The sequence below is a fragment of the Aulonocara sp. 'chitande type north' Nkhata Bay genome, linkage group LG4 (genome assembly GCF_057382095.1).
Source record: "Aulonocara sp. 'chitande type north' Nkhata Bay isolate Kocher_YH1m ecotype deep benthic linkage group LG4, A_spYH_male_GT1.1, whole genome shotgun sequence".
Lineage (NCBI taxonomy): Eukaryota > Metazoa > Chordata > Actinopteri > Cichliformes > Cichlidae > Aulonocara > Aulonocara sp. 'chitande type north' Nkhata Bay.
In genome coordinates this window covers 30,410,321-30,437,869 of record NC_141347.1, presented here as the reverse complement: position 1 = coordinate 30,437,869, position 27,549 = coordinate 30,410,321, and the positions used below count along the sequence as shown (strand labels likewise).

Sequence of the window (27,549 nt, the reverse complement as noted above, 5' to 3'; positions counted from 1 at the left end):
TAATCACACTTACTATTTGTAACTACGCGTCTATGGCTGCACACACACACACACACACACACACACACACACACACACACACACACACACACACACACACACACACACACACACACACACACACACACACTCAAGACGCAAAATCCGAGCAGCAGAATGAAGTGCTGCTCTTGCTTTTACTCCAGAACAGAGAAAATTTTAAGCTAATGTATATTTGGGTTTTGAATAAGCTTCCGCCCGTGGCCGTCAGTCTTGATTTAGACTAAATGAATCCCGGTAGAGTTGTAACAAATAAAAATGCCCCAATCATGCGCCTCAGACGCATGGAAAGGCGTGCCTCAGAATGCGCTTAAATTTAAGTCTGTGCAGCGGTGAAGGACACAGTTCGCTTTGGATTTACACCTAGCGAGTTCCTCCAGAACACAAGCTGATGACGATTTGGATATGATTTTATTTCGCTGACATTCTCATAGTCACACAGCGACATTTTTTGCTGATTTGAGCCGTATTTGCACCTGGAGGACGGAGGAATTGTGCCACATTGGAGCTTTCCGGTGCGCGTCAGCGGGCGACACAAAAGACTACCCACACGCAAGGTTCAGCCGTTTCCTGAATACCCATCCTCACGTGGCATAAATGAGATATTAACAGCTGGTGAATTTATAACCTGTTCTCACAGATCATAATAAACCCAGAAACGTGTTTTGTGGAGTCGGTGGCCCTGAGGCGCGCACAAATCCCTCTGATGTGGATCTGTCACACTTTGTCAGTCTTTTAAATGGCTAAATCCGGAAATCTTCTACCGACTGGACTCTATTTGAGGAGTTAAAACTTTTACTGTTTGTGTCTCGAACGACGCTTCCCACTTCTACACCAATTATGACCGAAAACAATGAGATGGAGTGCGACTCGGAGCTCCAGCGCTCTCCAAGCAATATGCCCATCCAACCAGTGACTTCCAAGGCAAGTACCTAAATTTGGAGTTTGGTTCTTTTTCAGATGCCATACAGATCATAACATACACGTATTTGTGCCTAACGAATCGAAAAAGAACAGTATCAGTAGACATAAGTGAGTGACTTTGCTGAGTAGTTAAATGCACACACTGAACTATTAATAAGAAGACTTATTTTATTCATTTTAAGTGTATTCTTCTCCTTTGATGGTTTTCTCCACCTGCATCTCCACCGTTTATGTAATACTAATAACAACACAATTGCAGTAGTATTCATCACGACTGCGTCACTATAGATGTAACCTCACACGTCAGGTGTGATGTCATACTGTCTCCCCGTGTCTCTCTTTCTGTCAAAATCCATTAGAAGCAGGCGCACACAAAAGGGTTCAAGTGTGTGTTTTTAATGACTATTAGGCAGCAAAACCAACATGTAATAATGGAAGTGTTTAATGCTTTTGTCCATTTGTTATTTTAATTTGCTTCTTTTTTGATGAGCTGCAGTTTTTTTGCGGACATTGCAGCACTCACGCTGTTTCTTCTATGCTGGCAGCAAGTTTATATTGCAATAAATAAGACGCTGCATTTGCTTATGTGAATTTTGTGTCTGTCATATACACAGCTACTAGTGTGCATGTCTAAGATACAAATGCCCTTTCAGAGTGTCTTTATGAATCCATTTAATTTGTTCACTCAGCTATATAAACAAAGATTTGGGGCTGCCCTCCAAGCTGTGGAAGCTTTCCCGATGTCTGCTTCTTAATGGAAGGACACATAAGATCAACCAGCTTGATACAACTTTCCCTAAGTCAAATCTACCCTATGACTCTTTATGCCACCCACACACAAACACATGCACGCTGCTGACATGTTTGGAGGAAAGTGACACTCCGTGCAGCACAGTCACATACTTCACCAGCCTCAGACTGCCTCTGTGCTTCATCTAAATGTTTGATGTCCTCTTTGAAAGCATACAAGTTGACGTTGTTACAAGCAATTTTAACACCACTTACTCCAGGCGTTCTACTCCAGCTCTCCTCTTCTCACCAGCTGCTACTGGTGAAAACTGGGTGTGAGCCTGTTCCAAGCTGGACTGATTGGTATTCAAATGATTCACCGGTTCGCTCTGGCTTCATCGTGTCACAGCCCTCTATAATAAAAAAAAAAACCCATCAGTTTGATCATCTGCCTTTGGTCTTTCAATCTATTGAGTTCTCTGTGGTGTGGGATAGATTCAAAATTAACCATCAACCTTTATGCTAGAGGAACTCATCCTTTCGAATGAATTAAATACCTGGCCATTGAAGTGTCAAAGTAAAAATGCAGAGTTTTTGTCAGCTTGGCTCTGGAGGCTGTTCCTCACATAAAAATACACAGCTACAGGGTGACATTTTTGAAGGAATCTAATCAGACACATAGTCATGTGTCCGTGATGGTTTTTATTAGACAACAATGACAGGGAGGAAACGAAAGAGGTAACAGATGCTCCCCAAAATCCACCAGCAGCAAAATCCCACCAAAGATGGATATCGTAAATCAAGAACAGAGGAAAACAGTGCCAGAAGATTATGAGAAGAGGAAGCGCAGTCTCTCTCTCCAGCTCCCAACAATAATCTGTAGTGTATTGCCAAGCCTGGCAGAAATGTGAGTGGTGGAGCCAATTAGATGCCCGAGTAGCAGTCATCAGCCTATAGTGTTGCTCTTTTTGTGCAGAGCAGTTTGATCTCTCTGGGCTGTTGATGCTTTGGGAGCGTTTTCTGTGATGGAGGTGCACAGGTAAACATCTTCTCTCCTGGATGAGCACACAGGATGATGTCTGAGCGCAGAGATATAAAGGCGTAAACATGTTTTTGGTTGATATACTTGTTTGTCAGCTTGCCTGCTGAGTAATTACAACTCCCACAATCCATCCGTGTGTCCACTTCGCATTCTTCATTAAACCCTCTTAAATGGATGTGAGCGCACAACACACACACACACATATGCAGCTGACTGAGAGATGAAAGGTGACTGGCTTTCCCTACAGTGAAGCTGAACTGTCTCAGTTTCAAAGCTAAGTTACAATTAATCTTAAAGAGCTTACATTCAAATGTATCTTTTTGTAATGGATGGCTTTCTTTTTACGTTGAAACGTCCAAAAAACTTTTTTTTTCTTTTGGCTATTCAGGAAAAGGCAGTTTAACAAGGCTGAGCTGTATCACCTTGTTTTCACTTTGTCCAAAACATCAACTGGGAACAGACAACCAGGAAGTGTGTTTTAAATAGTAGCCTATTATGTGTTCTTATACTAAAATAGTCTTGATTAAATAGTCTTGGTCTCGATTAAATTACAACCAGTTAGTTGTAATATCAGAGTCGTCAGGATTGTAATTAAAGCAGTATTTAAAACCAAAATAATAATAAAAGAAAGAAAGAAATAGAGCCTCCAGTCTAGCTAGTGGTTGTGTAAAAACTGGTACACTCAAAAAGGTGATGCAAGTGTGCACGTTAAGCACTATTTACTAAATTCAGCAGTGGTACTGGAGCAGCACTAAACAGAAGTGCAGTAGGCTCTATTAATGGTGCTACTACATTATTAGTCACCAATTTATCCTGATGGAAAAAATTTAAGTTGTGCCAAATTTCAATCCATAAAAAAACTATTGAGACATTTAACTGAAATTACCACCCAAACCGCAAACTTCATGGTCAGACTAAAAGAAAATGGATTTGGGTTTTTACCCCAGGTGGTAATAAACACCTCTGTAATGTAGATGGTTCTAAGAAAAAGCACCGTCTTTATCGACATCTCTTTTAATTCATTTAAGGATAAAGGAGTGGTTGCTGTGAAGACAGCATCGAAGACATCGAAGACAGCATCGAATGGGAGAGAACATTTCACTGCATCACTTTTGATGGATACAGCAGTCATCATTTGTCATAAAGCAAGCAGGTTTTATCATGTGCACCTGCTCATGTTCACACAGGCCATAGTCATTACTGCCATTCAGGTTGAACTCTTCCTAATCATCTAGCAGGTGCATGATTTCTGGTGTTTTCGCTATATTTCGGATGTACAAACATCTTTAAAGTGACGCTCACACTTTTGGCTTTTTCTTCAGAAGGGGATATGACACAGATCAGATAGATGTGAGCAGGTAAGTAAGTCAAATCAGGAAGCTGAAGTGGGCCAAGGTCGTCTTTAATCAGTGTAACACCTTCACTGCTGTGATGTTTATTAATGTGACACTACAAGGAAAAGTGTGAGATGCTGAAATACTGGACACTAGAAACCTACAGGAGCACAAAAGATACTCCACACTGCTATTCCACAGAGATCATCTCTGCTGTTAAACAGTCCTTGAAAGTGATTGTGTGTGTGTGTGTGTGTGTGTGTAAATGATTGACGGTGTGTACATGCATGTGTGATAGTAGCAGAACGTAGGAGGCAGCCTGTGATTATGCATCTTTTCTCATGCACTGAGAGCAGGAATTTGCCAGGATGCCATGCATAATAAGAAATTTCGATCAACCCGAGAAATGTTGGGACATAAAACCGCTCCACATGTGCTCCTTGTAATCATAAATACAGCTGCTCGCTCATATTTTTATTCTATGTGATTCTTTTTCCCGCTGTTGTGTTTCACTTTAGTAAAATCTTCGCGTTTGTTCGGTTACAACTGTCGGAGAAGAGTTGAAGCCACACAGTGAAAATAATTATATGCTGAAATCCATGTACCTGGTATTTGATGGTGACAGTTTCCTCTGAAATGACATATTCTGCTGATGACCTAGAATTGGAGGGAGCCAGGAGACTGTGTCTTTCAGAGCGCAGTTATAACTCGGTTATCCTTCTTAAGGCTGAAATATCCTCACTTAGAACAAGGTCAGTCACTATGACGTGCATCATTGCAAAAAAAAAAGAAAAGAAATGTACCTCGTTTTTTATAGCGCAACTAGCTGGAGTGATTAAAGTGGAAATTCAAGGGTAGACAAATTAAAATATTGATTTAAGGTCATATAGACTTGAATACTGGTTTTGACTTAAGGCATGGATCAATTGCAGTAACTGTTTTTTCCAATCCGTGCAGCACGTTCTCTTTACTACTGCTGATGGCAGAGCAGAAAATTGGCACACTTCAGGAGTGATGGGGAAGAAAGGGAATAAGTAACCCCCCCCCCCCACCCCCCCACACACACACACACACACACCCTTGCACACCTATAGAGTTTTGACTTATAGTAATCCTACTGGTGTTACATTTCTAAACACTGAAAACATGTGATGCAGGCCCCACTCAGACCATCTCACCAAATTCCAGAGTGCCTATATTATCCTCATATTCCCAGTGGGACAAAGGCTTTGTTGTTGAGTCTTGACCTCTGGGCAGACTGGAGCATCCCATAAATATCTCAGACTGGCCCCATTAAATTTTTATGGCGGTATTCGAGTGACATAAAAGTCTTATCATTGAATTATGACTAGTCAATCCTCGCTGTTCCGCTGTGGAGAATTGATTTTGTACATTTATGCTGGCAACATGTGAGAAAGGCAGAGGTCTGTTGTAATACGGATCGAAGATGTGAAAATTGTGGGCTTTTACAGGTCTGCTGAGACAGCTCGTCAGTCTGCTTTGCAGCAGTGAGATAGGAGCTGCTCAAAGAAGACTGACTCTGCAGATGTGTGTAAATCTGTGCAATATTTTGCATTTTGCATCACATTATTAGTCATGTATGAGTCACAAAAAACGTTGAGGGAGGAACATTAGCAGGCAAGACTTGATCCAAATGCGTCTTTTTAAGCTGAAACGGGTTGAGTATTACTTGGAGAAGTGCAGTTGGGGAAGAAGTGACAGAAGACTGAGGCAGGTCCCGTTGCAGGTCACAGGGATTTTCATAAAAGGAATAATCAATAAATAATCAGCTATAAATCTGGGACTAAAGTGTGGCATATATCGCTTCTGACTCATCGATATCAGCATCTCACCTCATGTGCGGTGGTGCACATGAATGTGCAGTGAAGCGCCACATCATACTTGATGTCACATCGGCCTTGAGTCAGAAGGATTATTCTTTCAGATAATGTTCAAATGGAAGAAAACGGGAATGCTTTTCAGACCCGCACACTGACAGATGATTAGATTAGCTGTAATTGAGACATGTGCTCTATAGCTGGAGCTGTTATGCCAGCACTCAGCCACTCTGATTGAAAGAGCTCTGCTCAAGGCTGTGATGCTGCACATAAAATATGAAGTCAAAACAACTTTGTACTGTTAACATCATTAAAAATATATTCCACCCCATTATATAGTTTATAAGTCGTAATGTTTCATGAATCATTTTGCTTACATTAGTAAGTCATTATTGAGAAAATATTACCAGGTAGCAAACATGTGGGTTTTGCTGTACCTGCTTCAACACCAAATTTATTTTACCCCTCATTAAAAAAATGAATTACTAATGCAATTCGAGAACAGATCATTAGATGTTAATCATTATTTATTTGGTAAGCATAAATTAGATGCTTGTTCATCCTTACATGACAACTTTTTTAACATTTTTAATCTGACTAGAATAAGATCACACGCAACAAAGCAAAAGGCATCTCTGGCTTTAGACCTCTCTGCAATAAATCATTACTTGTTATTAATCTCTGGCTCTCTTCCACACCATGTCTCTTGTCTTGTCTTCCTCCCCTCACCCCAACTGGTCAGGGCAGATGGCTACCTCTGCCTAAGCCTGGTTCTGCCAGAGGTTACTTCCTGTTAAAAGGGAGGTTTTCCTTTCCAGTGTCACCAAAGTGCTTGCTCATAGAGGGTGATATGATTGTTGGGTTTTTTTCCCTCTATGTATTATTAGAGGGTCTACTTTACAATATAAAGCGCCTTGAGGCAGCTGATGTTGTGATTTGGCGCTGTATAAATAAAATTGAATTGAACTGAATCTCCCAAACTGAAAGTTTTAAGTTATGCATTAGGATCACTGTGGTGCATAGTTCAGTGAAACCCAGAAAACACATGGACATATCCAACGCACTAATTGCCTGCATCCAGGCTACCCGCCTGTGAACATGCATCTATAAGCATCATAGAAGACATGCTGCACATTTCCTGCAGCTAACAACACTTGTGTGTCAAGAAGCTGCCATAAATAGGTGAACGAACACTTGCAGCGATTCAGCTTACAATAAGAAACCCTAAATCCCCAACCAGAAGCTAAGAAATGCAAATCCTGCAAAATGTCCTTGCCCAGATTATATGTATTTAACGAAGCAGTTGGTTACAAAGCGGCGTACTTTATTTCAAAGTTCTAAAAAATAAAGATAAGAATAACACCCTTCGGTGCTCAGAGATGTCTAACAGAGATATAATGAATTGTAGTAGTCCACAGCGTACCTAATCTTCATCAATGTAATCTAATGAAGGGAAATAATTTCACAAATAGAGGAAGCATATGGAGTGTGCAAATGTACATTCAGTTACACTCCTACAGTTTTGTTTCTTTTGCGCTGCATCGATGTGTTCCTCACACACACAGACACACAGTCAAATAGACAAACTGTCTTCATAGCTTATTCCCAGACTCACAGAGCTGTAAACAACATGTCCCTGTTAAGTGATTATGTTTGGTGCTGAGCAGAATGAGCACAGACAGACAGAGCATGTGCGCAGAGTGTATGTAGCCTGCTGATGATCTGTCTCCTCGTCTGTCTGTGTTCATCCGTTCTTTCCTTGCGACGTGACCACACCCTCACACAGCGTTACCCCTTCCATCGCATGTCATTGTAACAAATGTCTGCCTGTCCCCTGGGAAACTAGCATCATCAACCGTACATAGAGCTGGAGGCAAATGTCAGGAAGCATTCATTTATCTAGTCAATCAATGTTAGGCATTCTGTAGATAACTGATGTGATGCCTGTTGATGTGATGTTTTATCATTTGACTCTTAAGATTTTGAAATGCACTGAACTTAAAGAACTGGTTTGGTTATTACACCTAATGTAACAGTGTTCCTGCAAAAGCTGTTAAAAAGTTAACTGGTAACCGGCCAGAAAAATGATTGGGTATAAAAAGGAGCGTCCAGGATGAGTCTCTCAGAAGCAAAGATGGGCAGAGGTTCATGACTCAGGCAAAGGCTGTGTGGGCAGAGAAATCCACAAATCCAAGTTAACACTCTACCATACAAAGAATAAATTGTAAATATGATCCAGGAATGCTGCAACCATCTCTGGGGAATTTAAGCTATACTGAGGCAAAAAAAGAAACCTGTCTTCTTGTGTGACCAGTCAAAATGTGATATTCTTTTTGGAAATAAAAGACACTTCTCCAACTTAGTGAGGAGAGGTACCATCCAGCACATATGGTGTTGACAGCACACTATAAAGAACTGAACTCTGTAATTTTCCTGTCTATGCTTTCTGGCAGCCTTTCAAACATGTCTTGGGACACTGGCTGCTTTTTTACTCATTTTTTGCCCAGTGCCTGACCATTTTCATAGGAGTGTTTTTTACTTGTTAAGCCATTTAACACTGAACTATGAATCATTCAAGCACAAACTCAAGGTATGAACCAGTGTTGTCTAGACATAACAGACAATTTAGCAATGAACTAATTTTAAATTGTATCTTTAGGCACTTTGTTACTATCGGCCTATTACAAAACACAAAACAAGTGTAATTTTATTCCATTTCTTTATTTGAGTCCATGAAAAATGCTAAAAATGACACAGTTTGACAAACATAAAGTTGTATTTTTCTAACAACAAGGTGATTTCCAAACAGCGATTAGCCAAAATTTAAAATATTTCTGCTTCCTGTGTAGATTGTCCTTAAAAAAACCTGAGAAAGCATGACAAGAAAAAAAGAAAAAATGTCAGTTCTGAAAGCTTTCTACAGAAGATGAACACAAAGTCCTGAAGAAAGCAAAGACCTGACAGAGTACCTGAGAGATGCATCCAATGCACACTGCCAATGCAGTAAAACTATACTTGGACAGAAAAACAAACATTGGAGCACCACTAGTCATGGATTGGCCTCCCCAGAACCTGGATATTAACATTACTGAAACAGAGTGGGATCATCTTGAGTGAGAATGGAACCAAAGGCAGCCAACATCCAAAGAAGAGCTTCAAACGTCCTTAAAAAAGCCCAGAGAAACATTTCCTGAAAAATACTTAAAGAAATGACAAGAAAACTAGTGTAAGAGAGCTCGGACCATACCACATACTGACTTTCAAGCTTGTTATAATATTAAAGCATCTGGATTTTATCTCTTATACTGCATTGGCATGCATTTTTCATGAATGTTTGCAGATATGAATTGCCACACTTATTTCTCATTTTCCTAATCTTCCTAATCAACTTTCTTTATCTTTTGTAAAGAACTTCAGAAGATCTGTACTGATATGGGTTTCCATTAGCTTCGATGGCATAGGCAACTTGCAGATCTACAGGGGGACCTTGCTGCATATTGATGCTTAATAATACAATATGTACAGGCTTTAAAGCAGCTATTTTTACAGTCCAGACAATGCTCTTTTCAGGGTAGTCCTTGCTTTTTTCATGATGCCAAACTACACGTTGTACATAAAGCACCATTATTCTGTAATAAAAGTCTGGGTGCTGCATAATAACCCTTTACCTGTGTGTATTCACACATGTTGTTGGTGTGTGAGTTGAACCACTTGTGCTCACTGCAACCGTGTGGCCTCTTTAGTGGAGCCGGCGCTCACTTTAAGGGCCCTGGTGATGGGTTGTTGATAGATGATCGGGCTGAATAAACTCTTGTTTCGTTTTATCACAAGAGTCCTTCTGTCACTACCACTAAGCCAGTACAATTTATACACATAAGCAAAAGCTTATCTTGTTCAACCAAAAGCACAAGCACCCCTTTAAAAATATGAATTCGATCTCGCTGAAGGGGACAGGCAGCTCTTTTATTAATGTGTTGTTTCCTTATGAGGTGATATTGCTTTACATGAGTCAACTTCTTTCCCTAAGGTGTACTGATCTGAACAGAGTGTGATGTTTATGGATTCCGGGATATTGTCTGTGCTGTCTTGAGGGCACATTGGACATTTGTTATTGCTTCTTGCTTATCTCGTGTTTATTTTTAATGCATTATCTTTGTCCCTATGTCTGTCGATGTGTGTCCGTGGGTGCAGCTCCAGAGACTAAAACGCTCATTGTCCTTCAAGACCATGATGCGCAGTAAGAGCGTGGAGAACTTCTTCCAAAGGTCCTACAGCGATGCCCGCCTGCCCCAGGATTTCATCACGGACCCGCCGCCTCCGTCCCCCCCTCTGATGCCTGGCTCCCCACTTGTTGGTGACCGGTCACCATCAATTTCACCATCTCGCAGTCCCAACCCCTCCATCTCCTCCCACTCGCCCTCACTCAGCCTTTCTCCATCACTCCCCGCCAAGCCTCCCCGACCCCAGATTACCCACTGTTTCCAGGACCACATCTTTCGAAAGCCCACCAACTGCCAGCATTGCAAGCACATGATAGTAGGTAAGGTGCCTGATATTCTCACTGGACATGGTCTTTGGTGATACACTTACTCATGAAAACTAAAGACTGAAGAGTTTAGATGAAAAACTTTGAATTTTGTGTAAAATTATTATTCAGGACCTATGATTTATTACCACTTATGTGATTTTAAATTTCCTGTAAAGATGAGAGAGTTGGTCATATGAACAAGCAAGAAAATTTGGACAAGTAATTGGTCTTACTTCTTTTTTTTCCCAAATCTAGTTGGAAGTAGGCAAGTGGGCAAGTGCATCTGGACAATTGTGGAACTTTCCACTCACCATTAAATTTACTTCACTTAAATCCATGCAGACCCTTGCAGATTTGAAAGCACAGAGACTACAAATGTGGTGTCAGTCTTCTCATACAGCTCCATATCAGACAGAAAACGAGCATATTTAAGGTGCTCAATTACCTCAAGTGGTACAAATAAACAAAATAATAATGATTTCCTGAGAAAAGTGAAGTTTTTAAATCTCACCTCACTGCTTCCTTCTTTTTTCTCTCCTCGATTTAAGTCATTCAATTAGATCTGGACTTTGCTATAGCTCTAGCGCAGATGTGCGCTTTTGTTCACCTCTAAGTGCTACTAGCTTCTAGTATTTCTGCTAAATCTACTTCCTGTCACTGTGACTGATTACAGTCTCCAACCTGCTCCCCCGTGTTTGCTCCTGTGCAGTTTTTTGAAAATTTATTGTTGCATCCTTAGTGGGTTTATTTATGCAACGCATCACTTCGCTCTAGATTTATCTCTGCAGTCCCGAAACAAAGTGTAGCCTCTTTCTCATAAGCTGTTAAACTAATTTTATCTCTCTCTCTAAAACCACTATTTTTCTTGAGCAACCCAATTTATTTGATTGTTGTTTCTGCTCTAATACAGACCTGTCGATATAATCCCCATCTGTGACAAATTCAGAAATCAGTGATCTTTGTTTTCTAGGATAATAACGACTCAACTCCTTAATCCCTAAAACATGAAAAGAGGATTTCTAAACATATAACAAATGGGAAGAAAACAACTGGAGTCTCAGGAGACTTTAGCTCTCAAACACTTAAAAATACAAACGTAAATTACTCAATGCCAAATCGATTATAATTAAAATATGTCCAGCTGCTTTCCAATCTCTTTAAGTTGTTTTGCAAGAAGAGCTGTTCATTATGAAGCTGTTAGTGTGAGCTCTGGTTGCAGTGCCAGCCTGATAAAACTGAGACAGGGTTTGATTTCATTCTCCACCTGAACAGAGAAAAACCTGCACATATGATGTAAGGGCCACTTTGTTCTGTTAGCACTTTCTGCCGAGTGCACATCTGTCGCCTGCTGATTTTTTTTTCTTTTTGTGACTGCTTCAATGTCAGTGTCCCCTGCTTTCATTCTCTCTTCTTTATCCCACTCTGCAGGAAACTCCAAACAAGCTCTACGGTGTAAAACGTGCAAGATGGCTGCTCACCTGTGGTGCACCTCAGAACTATCGCAGCAGCCGTGTCATGGGAAGGTGCGAAATACACACACCAAGAGTTTGATGTTGCCCTCATTTATAGCACTGAGAGTTTCTCTCAGCATAGTCACTAACTGCACACTTTGGTCTGCTCAACTCTTTTAAACTGATTCTGTTCCCTGATTTAGCACTCTTCAGTGGAAAGTGATTGTTGCTTTCATGTTTTTCCATTGCACTTCATGCCAGGCTATTGCTATGATAAACCATCTTCTTCTGTGAAATGAATAGGAAACATAAAAAAGTAGCATTGGCTTTGTTTGTGTCTGGATTGCAAGAATAGAATGGCTACTTATTACTTCTCGTGTTCATTTTTGGCAAGAAAGCAAATATTTCAGTGATTCATTGAAATAAACGTGTTAACATACAGCCAAATGACACACCGACATGAGACTCTGGGTAGTCCTGTGGAAAACTAAGTGTACTTAATAAACTGATAATCACCATAAAGCGGTTTAAAAGAAGTCTTGGCAGTTTGCTGGTCTGGAACATTCAGGTGGGTTTAAAACAAAGCTGCAATTTTTCAATGAGTGCAAATCCGGCAAATTCATTCCAAGAGAAATTTTAAAAAATCGAAAAAAAAACAAACAAGCACTACATCTCAGACTCTACAGGCCTCAGTTAGCACATTAAATGTTCAACTCCATGACAGTATAATTAGAAAAAGACTGAACAAGTATGGCTTCTTTGGAAGATTGCCACAATAAAGCCTATTCTCTCTAAAATCAACATGGCAGCATGGCTTATATTTGATATATTGGATATATCAGCACAAACCCACTATCAAGCATGGTGGTGAACAGCTTGTTTTGTAGCCATTGAAGCCACCTGGGCACCTTGCAGTTATTGACTCAACCATGAACTCGCGCGTATATCAGTGTTCCAGAGTCAAACGTGAGGCCACTTGTCTGACTGAAATTAGGTCACGCAACAGAGCAATGATCCCAATGATCCCAAGCACAGCAGCAAATCTACAACAGAAATGCTGAAAAAGAAAAGAATGAAAGCATTCCAGTGGCCCATTCACAGCCCAGACCTTAAGGGAACCATAAGAAAGCTGTGCGCAAACAAATGCCCGCAAACCTCAATGAACTGAAGCAACACTGTAAAGAAGAGTGAGACAAAATTCTCCACATGGATGCGAGATACTAATAGAGTCATACGGAAAACAATTACTTCAAGTTATTGCTGCTTAAGGTGGTTCCACAAGCAACTGAATCATGGGCTCTACTTAGTTTTTCACAGGCCTGCATAGAGGCCCAGAGGGGCAATGAAACAACCTCCATATATGCAGTTTATTGCATCTCCTCATTGCTCTTAATCAAAGCAGGAGAGTGCAAAGCTAGAGTGATCTGTAGGACTACAAGAGTCCCGTTAACTGGAAATATGCAAGGTGTTCATGCTGTGGACCTCATTAACATAGAAGACATTTAGGGAAGGCCTTATTTTTCGAGTCATGTTGCAACATGCTCGCACATTTGCAACAAAGAAGTGACTAAATGTGGAAATTGTTAAGAGGTTGACATTTTATTTTCTGATTTGTTATCTGATGTTCAGTTTCACAACTCCAATCATTGTTTTGTCATATTACCAACACACTTTGGATTACAAGCATGAATTGAAAACCTGACCACAAAACCCTGTGCACTCTGCAATTAATTTAATTTTTTTAATAGAATAGCTTTAGGTACAGCGTTAATGGGAAAGAAAAAAAAAACCCCACAGATGAATCAGTATTGTATCACATCAAACACATTTATTACATCAACACACAGACTCACACGTATAAACACTGAAACACTCTTGACCTGCAGGCAGTCATTTTTGCTCACCATATGTGCAGTTTCAGTTAAATTGCTGAAAAAACACAGATGCATATGGCAGAAGGAAAAGTGCTGTTTTGAAGCTGTGAAGTGCTGATGCTACTGAAATAAAACAATTAATCATTGCACCATCCTTTTAGGGCCATCATTAGCAATGTTTAATTTTCTTTACTACTGCTTACATAAAGAGTATTTCGCACACTTGCGGCGTAACGGTTAGATGTTACAATGTGGATTTTTTTTTGTTATCATGAAAAATGTCATATTATGACTGTTTGAAGGACAATGGTAGAAGGTGAGTATGATTCACTAGGCAGAAAATTGGGAGTGATTTCAGACACAGCTTTTGTGTTTATCCTCTAGTGTAAAGCAGAGGACATTAGCATGCAGCAGGAGGCGAGACCTTCTGAGAGCCACTTGGAAAATTTTAAGAGCGCTGTACTGAAGAGAGCTCAGTGCAGTTTGACAGCAGTGCACAAACAGAGAGGGGGAAAGGTAGGGGAATGATGAGGGCAGCGAAAGCTAAAATATCATCAGCGCACAATCTGGGTGTGTTTGTGGAGAACAAAGGTAGCCACTTATTGCCTTTGATCCGCTGAGTGTTTCTCTCTTCAACATAATATGACAAAGTGAGTGGCTCATTTGCAAGTCAAGGCAAAGACAAACCGATATCTCAGCTGAAACTCTCACTGTGCTTAATTCGGTGTGAAATTGCAGTCGTGCTGACACATACACACGGAGAATCACATGTCCGTGTCTGTGTCTAAGTCATGCGGCCACAAGTAGTGGTTGAGTGAATTTATTGTTCATGATTAGCAGCAGAGAGAGCTCATACGTGGCTTTGCTTATTTTGTTCTTTCCTGGAGCAAGTGAGCCCAGTTAATTGTTTCACTTACATTTTGTACGTGTTCTGTATGAATGCTCAAATAGCACTACAAAGAGATATATGTTGAGCTATGTGTTGAGTCTATAAACAAGAAGTTATGGCAGCTTATAAAATCCCTTGTGCTCTGTTCTCCCCTCCATTAGTCGGGAGCATTCAAGCGAAACTTCAGCTCGCCAATGCTCGTCAATGACCAGTTGGCTGTCGTCAAGGAAGTTCAGCCAAGCCAAGGTGAGCGCAGTCCGAGTGTGCATGTGGTTGTATGAGTGAATCCGCTGGTTGGGTTTGCTTGTGTCCCTGTGCTTTTGTTTCGTGACGTTGCTCTTGTCCAGCCTTTTGGGTTTTACTTTTCGATTTTTCTATTTTTTTTTTTTTTTGCACTTTTGCTTGTAATGTAATAAAAAACAGAAATGTCTTCACCTCACCTGGCAACGGACGAATGTGAAGTGGAAAAAGATAAAGAGAAGGAGACAAATTCAGTTTCACTTGGAGGTGATGGACCGTCTCTACGCTGAAAGTATGTGAATAAATATTTATAAGTTCTAATGTTTATGTTTTTATATCTCTGTTTATGAGTTGTGCTGTATATCCTTGGACTGGTGAAGAGGATTAATTTATTAGATAGGCACCACAGTTGCATGTTTAAAAATTCATAAACATTGAAATGCTTCCCACTTTTTTGATTGATGGTAACCCCAAATTCACAAACATCCACCTTATTTCATTCAGCAAATGCTGGGAATAAATTTCAAAGAAAATTATATTTTTAATCAGTTTTCAGGTCAGTGTTTGTCCGCTCAAGGCCAAATCATAGTGGTACGAGTTGCTTTTACAACCACTGGACCAAAGTGCTTAAATTTGTTCTTCCTTTTATGGTCACCGCTGAAATGCAGCTTCATTTTTCTTTGTCATACCTTTGGAAGAACACCTTTGAACGTGACACAGTCATCTGCCGTAATGCATGACTCACATCAGGGTCGGCGCCCCATGCTGTCACTTGCTTGTAGTACTCATGAGTCAGGGTACAATGAACCTACAACTCCATCATCACCTCGAGCTCAGCACCATGATGCCTGGGACTTTGCCAGGGCCAGCTGAGAGTGCAACCTGCCAAGCTCACAATCACACATTACACAGTGTGCTCATAATTATGCTAACAAAAGGCTTGGTAAAATGTTTACACACATTCATATCAGACAACAGTTTTCATTTTGTATTTACTCACAGACCCCCTTAATTTCCCATCAAGTACCTCCTGGCCACAATTTACTGTTCTCATATTAAACCTCATTTATGAGTCTGCTAGTTGCGGGAACTTAACGGTCTACGTTGCAGTCTTGCAGTGATGATTCATATGTGATGAATGTGAAAAGGATTTCTCTGTTTAAATGTTAAGGTTAAATCTGCCAAAGAGAACCTGATACTGATGATATTCTCGGGTCAGAATGTTATCAGTTAACTGATAATTAACAACATTATAATAAAAACAGACCTGAAGCTACTTTACATAAAAACTCTCCTTCCAGTCTCAAAAGAAACCTTAAGGATCTAAAAAAAAATAATTATTTATATGGAGCAGTGGAGTGTAGAGTCTCTAAGCTTGGCTTCCCATCCCATCATTTACTCATCTGCAATTAACTTCTCTCTGCAGAAATACCTTCTTCAGTCAGTGTAATGAGCTTTATCGACTCTAAATACCTGACTTAATCATACTAAATAACACATTGCTGCACAATTTCTTCTGTATACAGAAGAAATGACTTTAGTATGAAACTACAGGTGATTTCAACTCCATCCTGCACAGGCACACGCACACTGAGACACATCTGGCCCTGCAGCAAAATCCCTCTACCCTCCTTCTGTTGAGCTGGATGGGGAAAGAGCTGAAAAATCTAATTCCCAACTTCAGAAATAGTGTGATAGCACCCAAGCACTGCTGTCTACATGAAATGCAGCAGCGAAGACTTTCAGAAGATTTCCATATTTTACTTTTCGTCTCTTATTCCCTTTCTACTCTTTCTACAGTTTCACATCTGTTAAAGCTATTAAACTAAGACACATCTCTTGCCACTAAGTTAAATAAATCAAAGCATGTTAATTCATTGGAATGTCTTCATTTTCTTTTGAATTTTTGGCTGCTGTCCTCGCAGATCTAAAGTAGGCCACTTTGGTTCAGGACTGACTGTGTTACAGCAGTTATATTTAAACCCCTTGGTTCCTCCAGATTGGCACAGGCACAATAGTCATGATGTACAGTGTAATCTCAGCGTGTAGCCCTGATTGTAGTGTGTCTAAAGTCTTTTAGTGAATAATTTACGTGTCTGTGTGTGGTTTCAGAGGCACCGCGGATGCGAGTAGACCCTGTGTATGCCGCCTTGCGCTACGGGACGTCCTTGGCACAGATGAGTCGCTCCAGTTTTGGCAGTTTGTCAGAATCACCAACGCGCAGCTTGGTATGACATCATAGGCCTGTGGGTGGGGGTAGAGGACAGTTCAGTCCCGTGTGTTTGACACAATAAACAACACTGGTCCGTTAGCTAACTTACTTATTATATTAAGAGAACTGACAGTGACATTCCCTTGTTAAGCCATATTTTGTAAAGGGTGCATATGGGTTTTTTTTATTGAATTATTAAGAGTTAATACATTTAAGAATGCTTTAGATTCAGATTTATTAGGTATTATCAGAACAGCCATTAAATTGGAAGAAAATCTTTAACATAACAATATTCTTGTCTTCTTAGCTACCTTTTTTAGTCATAATATAAACATGGAGACTAATTCAAAAAGCTCTCCGAATCCTCTGAAAAACAGCTGCAAGCCATCTAAATCAAACTTGTAAACCCTGAATAAATGTTGCGATATCGGAAAGTAACAGTTCAGCTACAAATATTTGAGACTGATCTGTGTACAGCTTATAATCAGCAAATATGAAGCAACAGCCAAGAGATGTTTACTGCTGCTCAACATTGGACCAAACACCTCGCCTCACCAAAATGTTGCAAAATGTTGTCTGTTTATACACGTTTGAGACTGATAGAAAGCTTCTCATCTAACTTCTCCACTGAAAAGAATGTGCATGCTTGCTAAAATGTAAAATGTTCACATTTTGTGAACCGCAGGTATCTCTGAAACCTGTTGAATACATGAACTTCCAGCATACTGACTGACAACAAGGTCACCCACTATCAAATGCATCCTCTCTGGCCTCCTGGTGCTGATATTTTATTGCTTCCTCTCTATGTTCTTATTTGAGGGTGAGGGAGGAGAGGAGAGGCAACAGAGACAGTCCAGCATGGAGGAAGAATTAACTCAGGAGACAGGGGGTAAAGACGTCTCTGTGTCTGTGCCTTGATGTATGTGGATATGCACATGCGCTGCATGCCCTTGCCTATGTGTGTCTATGCAGATGTTGTGTCGCGCATAACTTTCTGTGCGTGAGAGAGAATTACTGTGGCTGCTTGTAAAAAAACAAAAACAATAAAACGAGTGCTTATGTGTGTGATTAGCGACTTTTAAGACATTTTCTCGCTGATTCCAGATGATCCTATCCCCGAGCCAGAGATCGAAAAGGAGGTAGACGAGAGCAGCGAACAAACTCAGACTGCAGAGGAGAAGGTACCGCTTTGTTTAATCCACCTGTACATACTTTCATCCCTTGTTGCTCTATTCCTCAAGCGTGTATTTCTGTCTCACTGCCTCCCCTTCCTGCATCTCCCTGTAACCAGGTGCCCAAGCGCATTGAAGTCCACTCTATCCACACCTATGTAGCGCTCTACAAGTTTCTGCCTCAGGAACCAAATGACCTGGAACTACAGTGAGTAAAAGCAAAACAACCTGACTATGTGCAAGGATTTTTATAGCTATATGCGTGTGCATGTCCAGGAGTGCTTGTGTGCAATTGCTTTTTTTTAGCATTGCGTGTGCAAATATGGTCGGTTTTTGTTCGTGTTTTGCCCCGGCTGTTGTTCCTGCAGGATGAAAATGTCCCCACCATCTGCAAAGGACGGTGCCAGGGCGCCCTTAAGGACGACTAATTATAAACTCAAAGCCCATCACTGTCCCCACGCAGAACTAGTGACTGAGCTGTGTTCCCAGCAGGGAAGGGGATAAAGACACTGAACAACTGAGAGATGAAAGGGAGGACATGCATGAGAGGAAATGGCATAGAGCGGAAGATTATCAGAGAGAGAAAGAGAGAAAACAGATGGAGAAAGCAGAGCACTGTTGTCAAAGTTAAAGCCCAAATACAAGAAAGTAAGATCAGACCATTGTGGATGGCAGAAGTCAAAACATGTACCATATTCCAGACAGGTCGATTTTAACAAACCAGTACATAGATATGAATTCTGCAAAAATTATTATCAGAAATTTGATAGTTTAATCACCTAAAAAAAAGATAATTTTTATGTGGGGAGAATCTCAGTTATCTAATCAGTGTGTATTATATTTGTAGTGATGATGAGTATAGGTGGTTTGACTATAATGGCTCACAAACACACAGCTTACATGAGAATGAGTGGGTTTGGGGGGATTTACATTTATTTGGATTTGATTTGTAAGGACTGACAACCTGTCCATGATGTACCCCGCCACTTTCCCACTTTCAGCCAGGATGTGCTCCACCCCAGCTGGTTTCAACCATTTTAGGATAAGTGGTTAAGACAGATGAGGTCAGACAGTAGTCTCCACGGATTATGATGTTTACAGATGACATTGTGATCTGTAGTAAGAGTAGGGAGGAGGAGAAAGACAGAGGTAGAGAGGTAGAGGTATGATCCGGAGATAAGGAAGACAGAATATCTGTGTGAATTAGAGGGAAGTAGTGAAGGTGGATGAGTTTAAATACCTAGAGTTAACCATCCAAAGTCATGGACAGTGGACAAGAGAGGTGAAAAAGAGAGTTCAAGAAGCGGGAGTGGGTGTAGACAAGTGTCAGGAGGGATTTGTGACAGACAAATAGCAGCAAGAGTGAACCTGTTGTGATGTATAGTTTTGAGAGAGAGAAAAAAAAAAGCTGTAGGTGGCAAAGTTGAAGATAACATTTTTGTTTGGACTGAATGGAGGGAAAATTATCAGAGTATATCAGAGGGAACGCTCAGGTTGAGCAGTTTGGAGACAAGGTTGAGAGGGTTTGAACAGAGAAGAAAAACAGCATATTGGTTATATTGGACCAAGGATTTTGAATATGGAGCTGTCAGGCACGAGGGAAAGAGGAAGACTAAAGAGAAGGTTTATGGTTGTAGTGATGGAGAGATGGAGGCAGATGACCCGCTGTGGCATCTTCTCAAGGGAGAGGTTGAAAGAAAATGAAAAGATGGACAGAAATGGATGGAATTTAGATAACATTTGTACTTATTACAATGATAATACATATGTAGTGGCTTGCGTTTCATCTCTGAGTAGCTTTTTTCATAGATTTCTTTGAGACTGAATAGCAGCTAATCTCACCACTAGGCATTGTGAGGATTTTTACAAAGAAACCTATCTGCTCTTTCTGATGCCCTCCATATTGTCAGGAAATATTGTACATGTAAAATATAGTATTTAAAAATTGAAATAGCAACAGTAAAGGTATAAAAATACTAGCATTGTTAAGTTAGAACCACTATCCACTATCTATTACTACCAGGAAACTGCTAAAGTTGTCTAATTCTGCTGTTAGAAATATACAATATAGATATAAATGCTTAGTTAGATAGACAATATAGGGCACGAAAACCTTTATAAAAGATGCATTTAAATATTTAACTGCGCTCCTTTGAGACGCTGCATGAGCAGAATTGTACCAGTCACCTAAGAAATATGACTCACATGGTAGTGTGTGTGTGTGTGTGTGTGTGTGTGTGTGTGTGTGTGTGTGTGTGTGTGTGTGTGTGTGTGTGTGTGTGTGTGTGTGTGTACCATGATCATATAGGGCAGCTGTGAATGCAGACATCCGGGAGGCAGAATGCACCGAAATGCAATTGGGACAGCTTCTCCCTGTATATCTAGGACAGTGGGCATACTGTGTATGTGTAGAGAAGTCTCATCAAAAATTGGTAGCATCATTAGTATGCAGGCCAGGCTGGCTGCAGATCGGGCCTAGCCTTCATTGCTGCAGCAGACACTATAGAGTTATATTTCATGTAGACCTCATGACTTTGTTTTCAGCTGTTCTGTCACCTCTACAGCGAGACACAAAGACTCACCCAAATTTTAACCTCCACAATGTTGCTACCACGGGTACACTACAGCTTTCTGTGGTAGTTAGATAACTGTAATATTTTGTGCTTGCAATCAGCTCTCCTTTCTTCCCCCCTACTCCGTTGCCTTTCCCATCATGTTTCCCTCTATTGTCTCCCTGTCTCTTTTTCCTCTCCACCCCAATTACCTCCCTTCTCATGCCCTTTTTTCCCATCTTCTCTCTTGTCTTATCTCTTTTAGTCCTGGTGATCGGGTGCAGGTCACTGACGACTCTAATGAGGAGTGGTGGAAGGTGGGTAATAAATCATTTGCAAACATCTGTGTGTGCTAGTTGGTGCATACCTGGTGATGTTGGTGTGTGCTGTGTTTTATTTTCCCCAAGTTCTCAGAAGTGTGTGTGTGTTTATGTGTGTGCACATGCATTCATACTGCACATGTGTTAAATTAGGTCTTTAAACCAAGCTTTTAATGCAAAACACCTGCTCCATTTTTGCCTGTCGCAAACATGTAAGGAGCCACAGACAAAAATAGAACATAATTTCCTCTGAAAATTACCAAAAGAGTTTAACATAATGAACTTGGCTACTGTTGCAGTCGCGTAGAGGCCCTTATTGAGTCTGTAATGAGCTTCACTAACTCCCAATGGAAATAAATGTGCATTTGTGTGTGCGCCCGTGTGTTTCAGTTCACGAAGAAGGAAAACGCATCCAGAGTGCAGATTTAGCGTACACTCTGTGAGCATAGTTTTCGCTTGAACTTACGTAACCCAAAGCGGAGCAGCACATCAACATATTCATTCCAAGAAACCTTTAAATTATGTATAATCTGTGAATCATCTGTTCATTACTAATGTATAGTTTGTGAATCACTTCAATAAACACATCAACACCTGAGGCAGAGGGTGTTAAACTGTGAAACATTGCTGCATAATGAGGTATGCCCAGTTATCACTGGCAAGAAAGGGATGAAATCTGTTGTTTATGTGTGCGCACCTGGAAAACAAATGTTTCATCCTTCTTATACAAACAGCAAAAATGGGATGATTTGCCACTACATGAGGCAGAATTTTAATTTAGAAAGTGTTGTTTCTCTCATTTCTGTTTATGATGGTATAACAATAAAGATGCCTGCTCAATTATACTACTAAATAACTAAAAGTTCATTTGGGCTTTGCTGTTATGAGATGGAAGCGGTAGATATAAAAGTGTTCAGTTCTTATCAGTCAGTCTTCACTGAAAAACTGTTTAAAACTAGTATGAATGAATATTTGGTGCCAAATTACTCATTTTGGGGGACTTTAAACAGGCTTTAACAATATACTGTCTGCCTTCTACTGGATAGTTACTGCAGTGAATAATGTGTTTTTGGCAACAGTTTTTTTGGCAACAAAGATGTTACTTTGTTTCAAGAAGACAAAAAAAACAACTAAGGATATTGCTGAAACTACTAAAAGTGGGCTGAGAACTGTCCAATGCATTATTAAAACCAACTATCATCTAAGGAAGAGATGTGGTTGGAAAAAAACCTTGAACGATCGTGGTCAGAGGTCACTTTGACGTTTGGTGAACTCAAATAAAGTTTAACAGTACATCTCATGGTTATATTTAATAGCAAAAGTAATTGCAATTCCACATGCATAATACGAAGAGAATTCAAGGGATTGGCACTAAATAGCAGCCCTAGGAAAACCACTTACCAGAGCTAATCAGGAAAAAAAAGGCTTCAATTTGCTAGAGAATAAAAAGATTGAGTTCAGCAATGGAAAAGGGTCATGTGGTTTGACTTCAGGTTGACCCTGTTCCAGACTGATGGGTGCATCAAGGTAATAAGAGAGGTGGATGTAGTGATGCATCCATCATGTATAGTGTCTACCAGACAAGCCTGTTAGGTCAGCATTAATAGCTAGGGTTGCTTCAGTTGGTCAGGTCTAGGTACAGCAGTTTTAAGTGTCCAGAAGGTCAGCTGACTCCCTGAATATACTGAACGAGCAGGTATTTCAATGGATTTTTCCATGTGATGAACTACATGGGCCTAATCCAAGATTATAATGCCAGGATTCATGGGATTCCAAGTGTGAAAACGCATGGATTTTCACACATGGATTGGTCACCAAAGAGACCAGACTTTAACCCCACGGAGCATCTTTGGGATGTTCTGGAGAATACTTTAGACAGAAATCCAACTCTCCCGTCATCAATACACCGTTCTGGATGGAAATAGATATTGTGACACTGCATGGCTTTATTAAAATGATGCCAGAGCGAATACGTGCTGTCATCTCTATATCTGTGGGTAGTCTGTGTATTTATTTTTAATATTTATATAGAGACGTATAATTATATGTACTGTAAATATCATACATTCTATATCTGCATTACTGTTTGTTTTTGGGTTTTTTGCACGACACTATCACAGATTCCTTGTTTTTTACAAAGTGATTCTAATTCTGATCAAAGCTAAAGCTAAATGTGGTTCAATGACATATTAGAGCATTAGACTTTGGGGGTTTTTGGCCAGGCAGTTTATTATATAGAGCAGGGGTAGGGAACGTTAGTCCTCGAGAGCCGGTGTCCTGCAGGTTTTAGATCTCACCCTGGGTCACCACACCTGAATCAAATGATTAGTTCATTACCAGCCTCTGGAGAACTTCAAGACATGTTGAGGAGCTAATTTAGCCATTTAAATTAGCTGTGTTGGATCAAGGACACATCTAAAACCTGCAGGACACCGGCTCTTGAGGCCTGGAGTTCGAGACCCCTGATATAGAGATTTCCAACAATCCTCTTTTAAGATTGAACTTGACAACAGTGGAGCAGTAAAACTCCAGATTTTCCATCAGAAAAACAATCAAGTTGGATTGTCAGCTAACAATTTGGGTTGAGTGCAGTCTGGTGGGCCAGTAAGCGCAGATCAGGCTATCATTGCGCAATCTCATTAACTAGATCTAAAGAATCTGTGACAGCTATCTTGGCATCCAGATACAGTTTAAATGCTGACTGAACTGTTTTGGTTCATTCCTCAGGGTAAATGTGGGGACAAAGTTGGTTTTTTCCCTGCCAACTTTGTGCAAAGGGTCCGACCCGGAGAGAGAGTGTGGCGGGTTATTCAGGGCAATCCCGGCAACCGAGAGAGAGGACACATGGCTGTGAGGGAATCCCAGGTATACTAATGGTGGAATACTGGTTTGAGACTTAATTTATTTTTGTTGATAGCTTCACCGTTTTTTCATTGTAACCATCAAAAGGCTATTATGGCAACCCAGCATACACTGATGATAGGATTCCAATTCTCAATTCATGAAACCTGTCCTGTGAAGGGTTTCAAGGGACTGAAGCCAAATCCAGTACACGCTGTGTGAGAAGTGGGGTGCATCCTGGTTAGAGAGCGATCAAAGGATTGGCACCAGCATTATCTATGTCTGTTTGTCTTTGCTATGAATAAGGCTCATCATTTCCAGATTGTATAGACCGTTAGAAAGAAAACCCACATTGTTTTTTGACCTTCAGGGTCACATTCAATCAGTTTTCATCCACTGATTTTTATTCATATACACACAAAGAGAAAATTCATAGTGCTTAGTCACAAGTAAAAAACCTGTAGGCAGTTTACACAATAACTTTCAGATTTTTTTAAGGTCTGTTATTATTTGTTCTTTTAAAAACAGTTTTTATATTGGTAAAAATAATCTTTTATTCTAGTTTCCTCTTAGAAAACAAAGCATCTTATTTTCTGTTTCCTGCTTTTAGATTTGTGTGGGGAAACGAGAAGAGGGTGAGGTGTTTCTAAAGCTGAGCAGTGGAAAGAAGAAAGGGCTGGTCCCAGCTGATTCCATAGAGGAGATTTGAACCTTTGTGCACAGACCACCATCTTTCCACATCTACTTTCCCCAGGGATGCACCCATTTTAAAACTACCCCTCTTCTGCCTCATTCCCCTGGCTAAACAACTGCTCCAGCTTCTCCAACTGGTCAGCCAAACACAGAAAAACTAAAAACATAATACACACTTCTGCAAGGATCTGGAACCACAGCCCCTCATAAACACATGGTTTCCAGCTCAGCTGGTTGATTGTAAGCCTTTAATGGAGGGGGCAGTTATGCAATTGCCCTGCTCTAGTTCTCTTGTAGGTTTATCTTTTCAAAGCCAATAAATCGATGTTTAGTAGACAAGGGTGGTCAAAAATGCTTTAAAATGTCTGCTGGATGCCAGCTCAGATTTAGTTTTTCCTCATCAAAAAGACGTCTACCAGCGTGGGAGGAGGCTGAATCCTCTCATGGGAACATGATGCTTCTATCAGTGTCCTTTTCTTGTTTCTACCCACTCCGTGTGTCTCATTCCTATCTGCTAATTTCAGGGTCTCTGCCCTGGGGACTGATATCAGCTTCGTGTAGACTGCTACAACAATAGGCACTTGCCAAGAACAACCACTGCCAGCTATGGAAAGCTACTGCCATTTAGACAGACGGCAGGATAGGATGAAAGGAATACACCAGATCTGAAAATTGTCTGTAGTTTCTGGCTGAGTTACGACTGCACTCAATGATTTGAGAGTGCAAAAAGAAGAGGTTTTTCACACAAAAATCAAAAACTGATTCTTTTCATTATGAAATGACAATTAAAGTATGCTATAAAAATTGTCCAGCATCTTTTAATTTCTGGTATGAAAGTCTGTCAAACCCTGTGATCATCACTATCTACCCAAAGACTCAGAGTTTACCTTTTCGACTATCCTTAAAACAAAAACATGAACTCCCAGGAATTGCCTGAAAATTGTTCCTTTCTTTTAAGTAAAATTTTATAGATTATTATGTCTGTCCACTTTTGAGACACAGCTGTGTTTGTCTACCGTCCTTATTCTGTTGTGTTACTATTTTACAAACAGATCAGGTAAAAGAAATCAAAGCTAAAAGGGAGGCAAATCTCTTTAGGAAGACTAGGGGGGTTGTTTGGGAGCTTGTCGTGAGCACTGAGGAAGAAAAATGTCAACATCTACCAAGTTTAGAAGTTACAAGTGGCAGAAGGTGTTCTGCTGTTTTTCGCATGAAAGACCTCGGTGGGCATAAACCCGCCGGTTTCTGCAGGGACCTGCTGAAGAGCCTCAGTGGGATGTTGCAAGCGTTGCCCAGAATTTTAACATGTTCACTAGAGCTTGAAACAAGAGGAAAAAAACTGTAGGCAGTCTGCCTGAAAAACAACAGCACAATGGGGTTCCTTCTGACCATGACAAGGAGTTTCACTGACAGCTTAGAGGGACACAGGAAAACAGGAGGAGTAGGAGGCTGTGCAGTGAAAGGGATGACACGAGTGCTGAACCGTTATGAGTCAGTGTACATGCAGGTAGTGTTGTACCCATGGGTGCACGAGTCATCATTGGATCAAATGTCAGCCTGTCATCTCCATCTTCCACTCCCCGTTTGGCCTCCTTTGTCCTTATATTATTGATGTGACTGGTCAGTTCTGACGTAAAGTCAAGCCATTTTTTAATACCAGTACATTTCAGATTGCTTAGAGTTCTACGCACTAAGTCATTATTTATTTAAAATCTTCTTCTTTTTTTAAAAAGTCCTTGTCCCTGAGTTTGCGTGTGGAAAATCAGGAATGTGAAAGAAATCTAGAACTGAAGGACAGATTGCATCATTTGAATAATAAATTAAAGCACATTTTAGTTCACCCATCCTTTTCAGAGCACAAGGATCTAGCTGATTCCTTTTAGTCTGCATTTTTTGTGGAAGCCTTTAGAAGCTATGATTTTTTTCCTTTAAAAACTTCTCTTGTCATCACGGGAGTAGCACTTTATTTTGAGTCATTTGAATAAGCTGTAATTTTGTAGATGTGTCTCCTTGATAGTAATACTGTAGATGTTGTATTTAAAAATACTTCAACTGCAACTTCAATTCACCATGAAGTACTTCAGCTGGTGGACTTACAGTTTGTCCTTGTTGGCAGAGAGACAGCAGCATAAACAATACCACACTCCTGAAAACATATTCCAGGGGGAATGTGTTGTCACAGCATAACTGGAAGTTTGATTTTACTCATCTAAAAATGTGCTATCATGAATTATGTCTAATTTCACGTAGCATCTACTGTTTACACCTTAAAGACTTCAAAATGTTAAGTATGTGTTTGGATGTTTCCCAGATTCGTTGGTTGGCCGCGTACCTCAATAAAACATCTTTACAAAACCTGGTCTGCCTGTTTTATGCATGAAGTCTGTAACATGCTTTGCACAGTGAAATATTAAGGATATTCCACAGGAGTTGACAGCTGATCATTTACACGTCCACATGACAAATGCATGTAGCTTTTGCTGTTTTTCTATATCTCTATTCAGTCTTTTTTAGCTTAGAGAGAGCACAGAACTCCTAAACGAGGCCACTTTAATGACAAGTTTCATTGGCATCCATGCATAATGCACCATCCTGCAGCCACAAATACACTGCTGTGCAAAGAGGAATGCCGAAATGATGCTCCAAACAACCGCAATATAAATAGCACATAACGGCACTGCTGGAGGAAGTGGAACTCAGCCTTGTTTATTCAATCACAGACAACTGCATAAATCAGAGGGCAAATGATGGCATTTCTTGCAGATAAATCAAGGAAAATGATGCAGGTTTTTAACTTTTTCTGATTTGGTGTTATTTAGGGGGAAAAAATTTAGTTTCCCATTAATCACACACTCACTCACTTGTGAAATT

At 40.4% G+C, this 27,549-nt stretch overlaps 1 protein-coding gene across 4 annotated transcripts; it reads left to right on the top strand.

The window, feature by feature from the left end:
- Positions 1-372: 372 nt before the first annotated feature.
- Positions 373-27,015, top strand: LOC147332960 (SH3 and cysteine-rich domain-containing protein 2-like). 4 transcript variants are annotated; one of them, XM_086289802.1, is made up of 11 exons: positions 373-963; positions 10,098-10,446; positions 11,863-11,957; positions 14,810-14,894; positions 17,001-17,116; positions 17,920-17,989; positions 18,205-18,281; positions 18,392-18,480; positions 21,090-21,141; positions 23,872-24,009; positions 24,596-27,015. In XM_086289802.1, the coding sequence occupies exons 1-11, from the start codon at positions 880-882 to the stop codon at positions 24,692-24,694; spliced, it is 1,254 nt and encodes a 417-aa protein (XP_086145928.1). In that variant the 5' UTR covers positions 373-879; the 3' UTR covers positions 24,695-27,015. The 4 variants fall into 4 exon arrangements, with proteins under 4 accessions (XP_086145928.1, XP_086145930.1, XP_086145929.1 ...); XM_086289804.1 differs by lacking the exons at positions 17,001-17,116; positions 17,920-17,989; XM_086289803.1 differs by lacking the exons at positions 21,090-21,141; positions 23,872-24,009; positions 24,596-27,015 and adding an exon at positions 18,641-19,122.
- Positions 27,016-27,549: the final 534 nt, after the last annotated feature.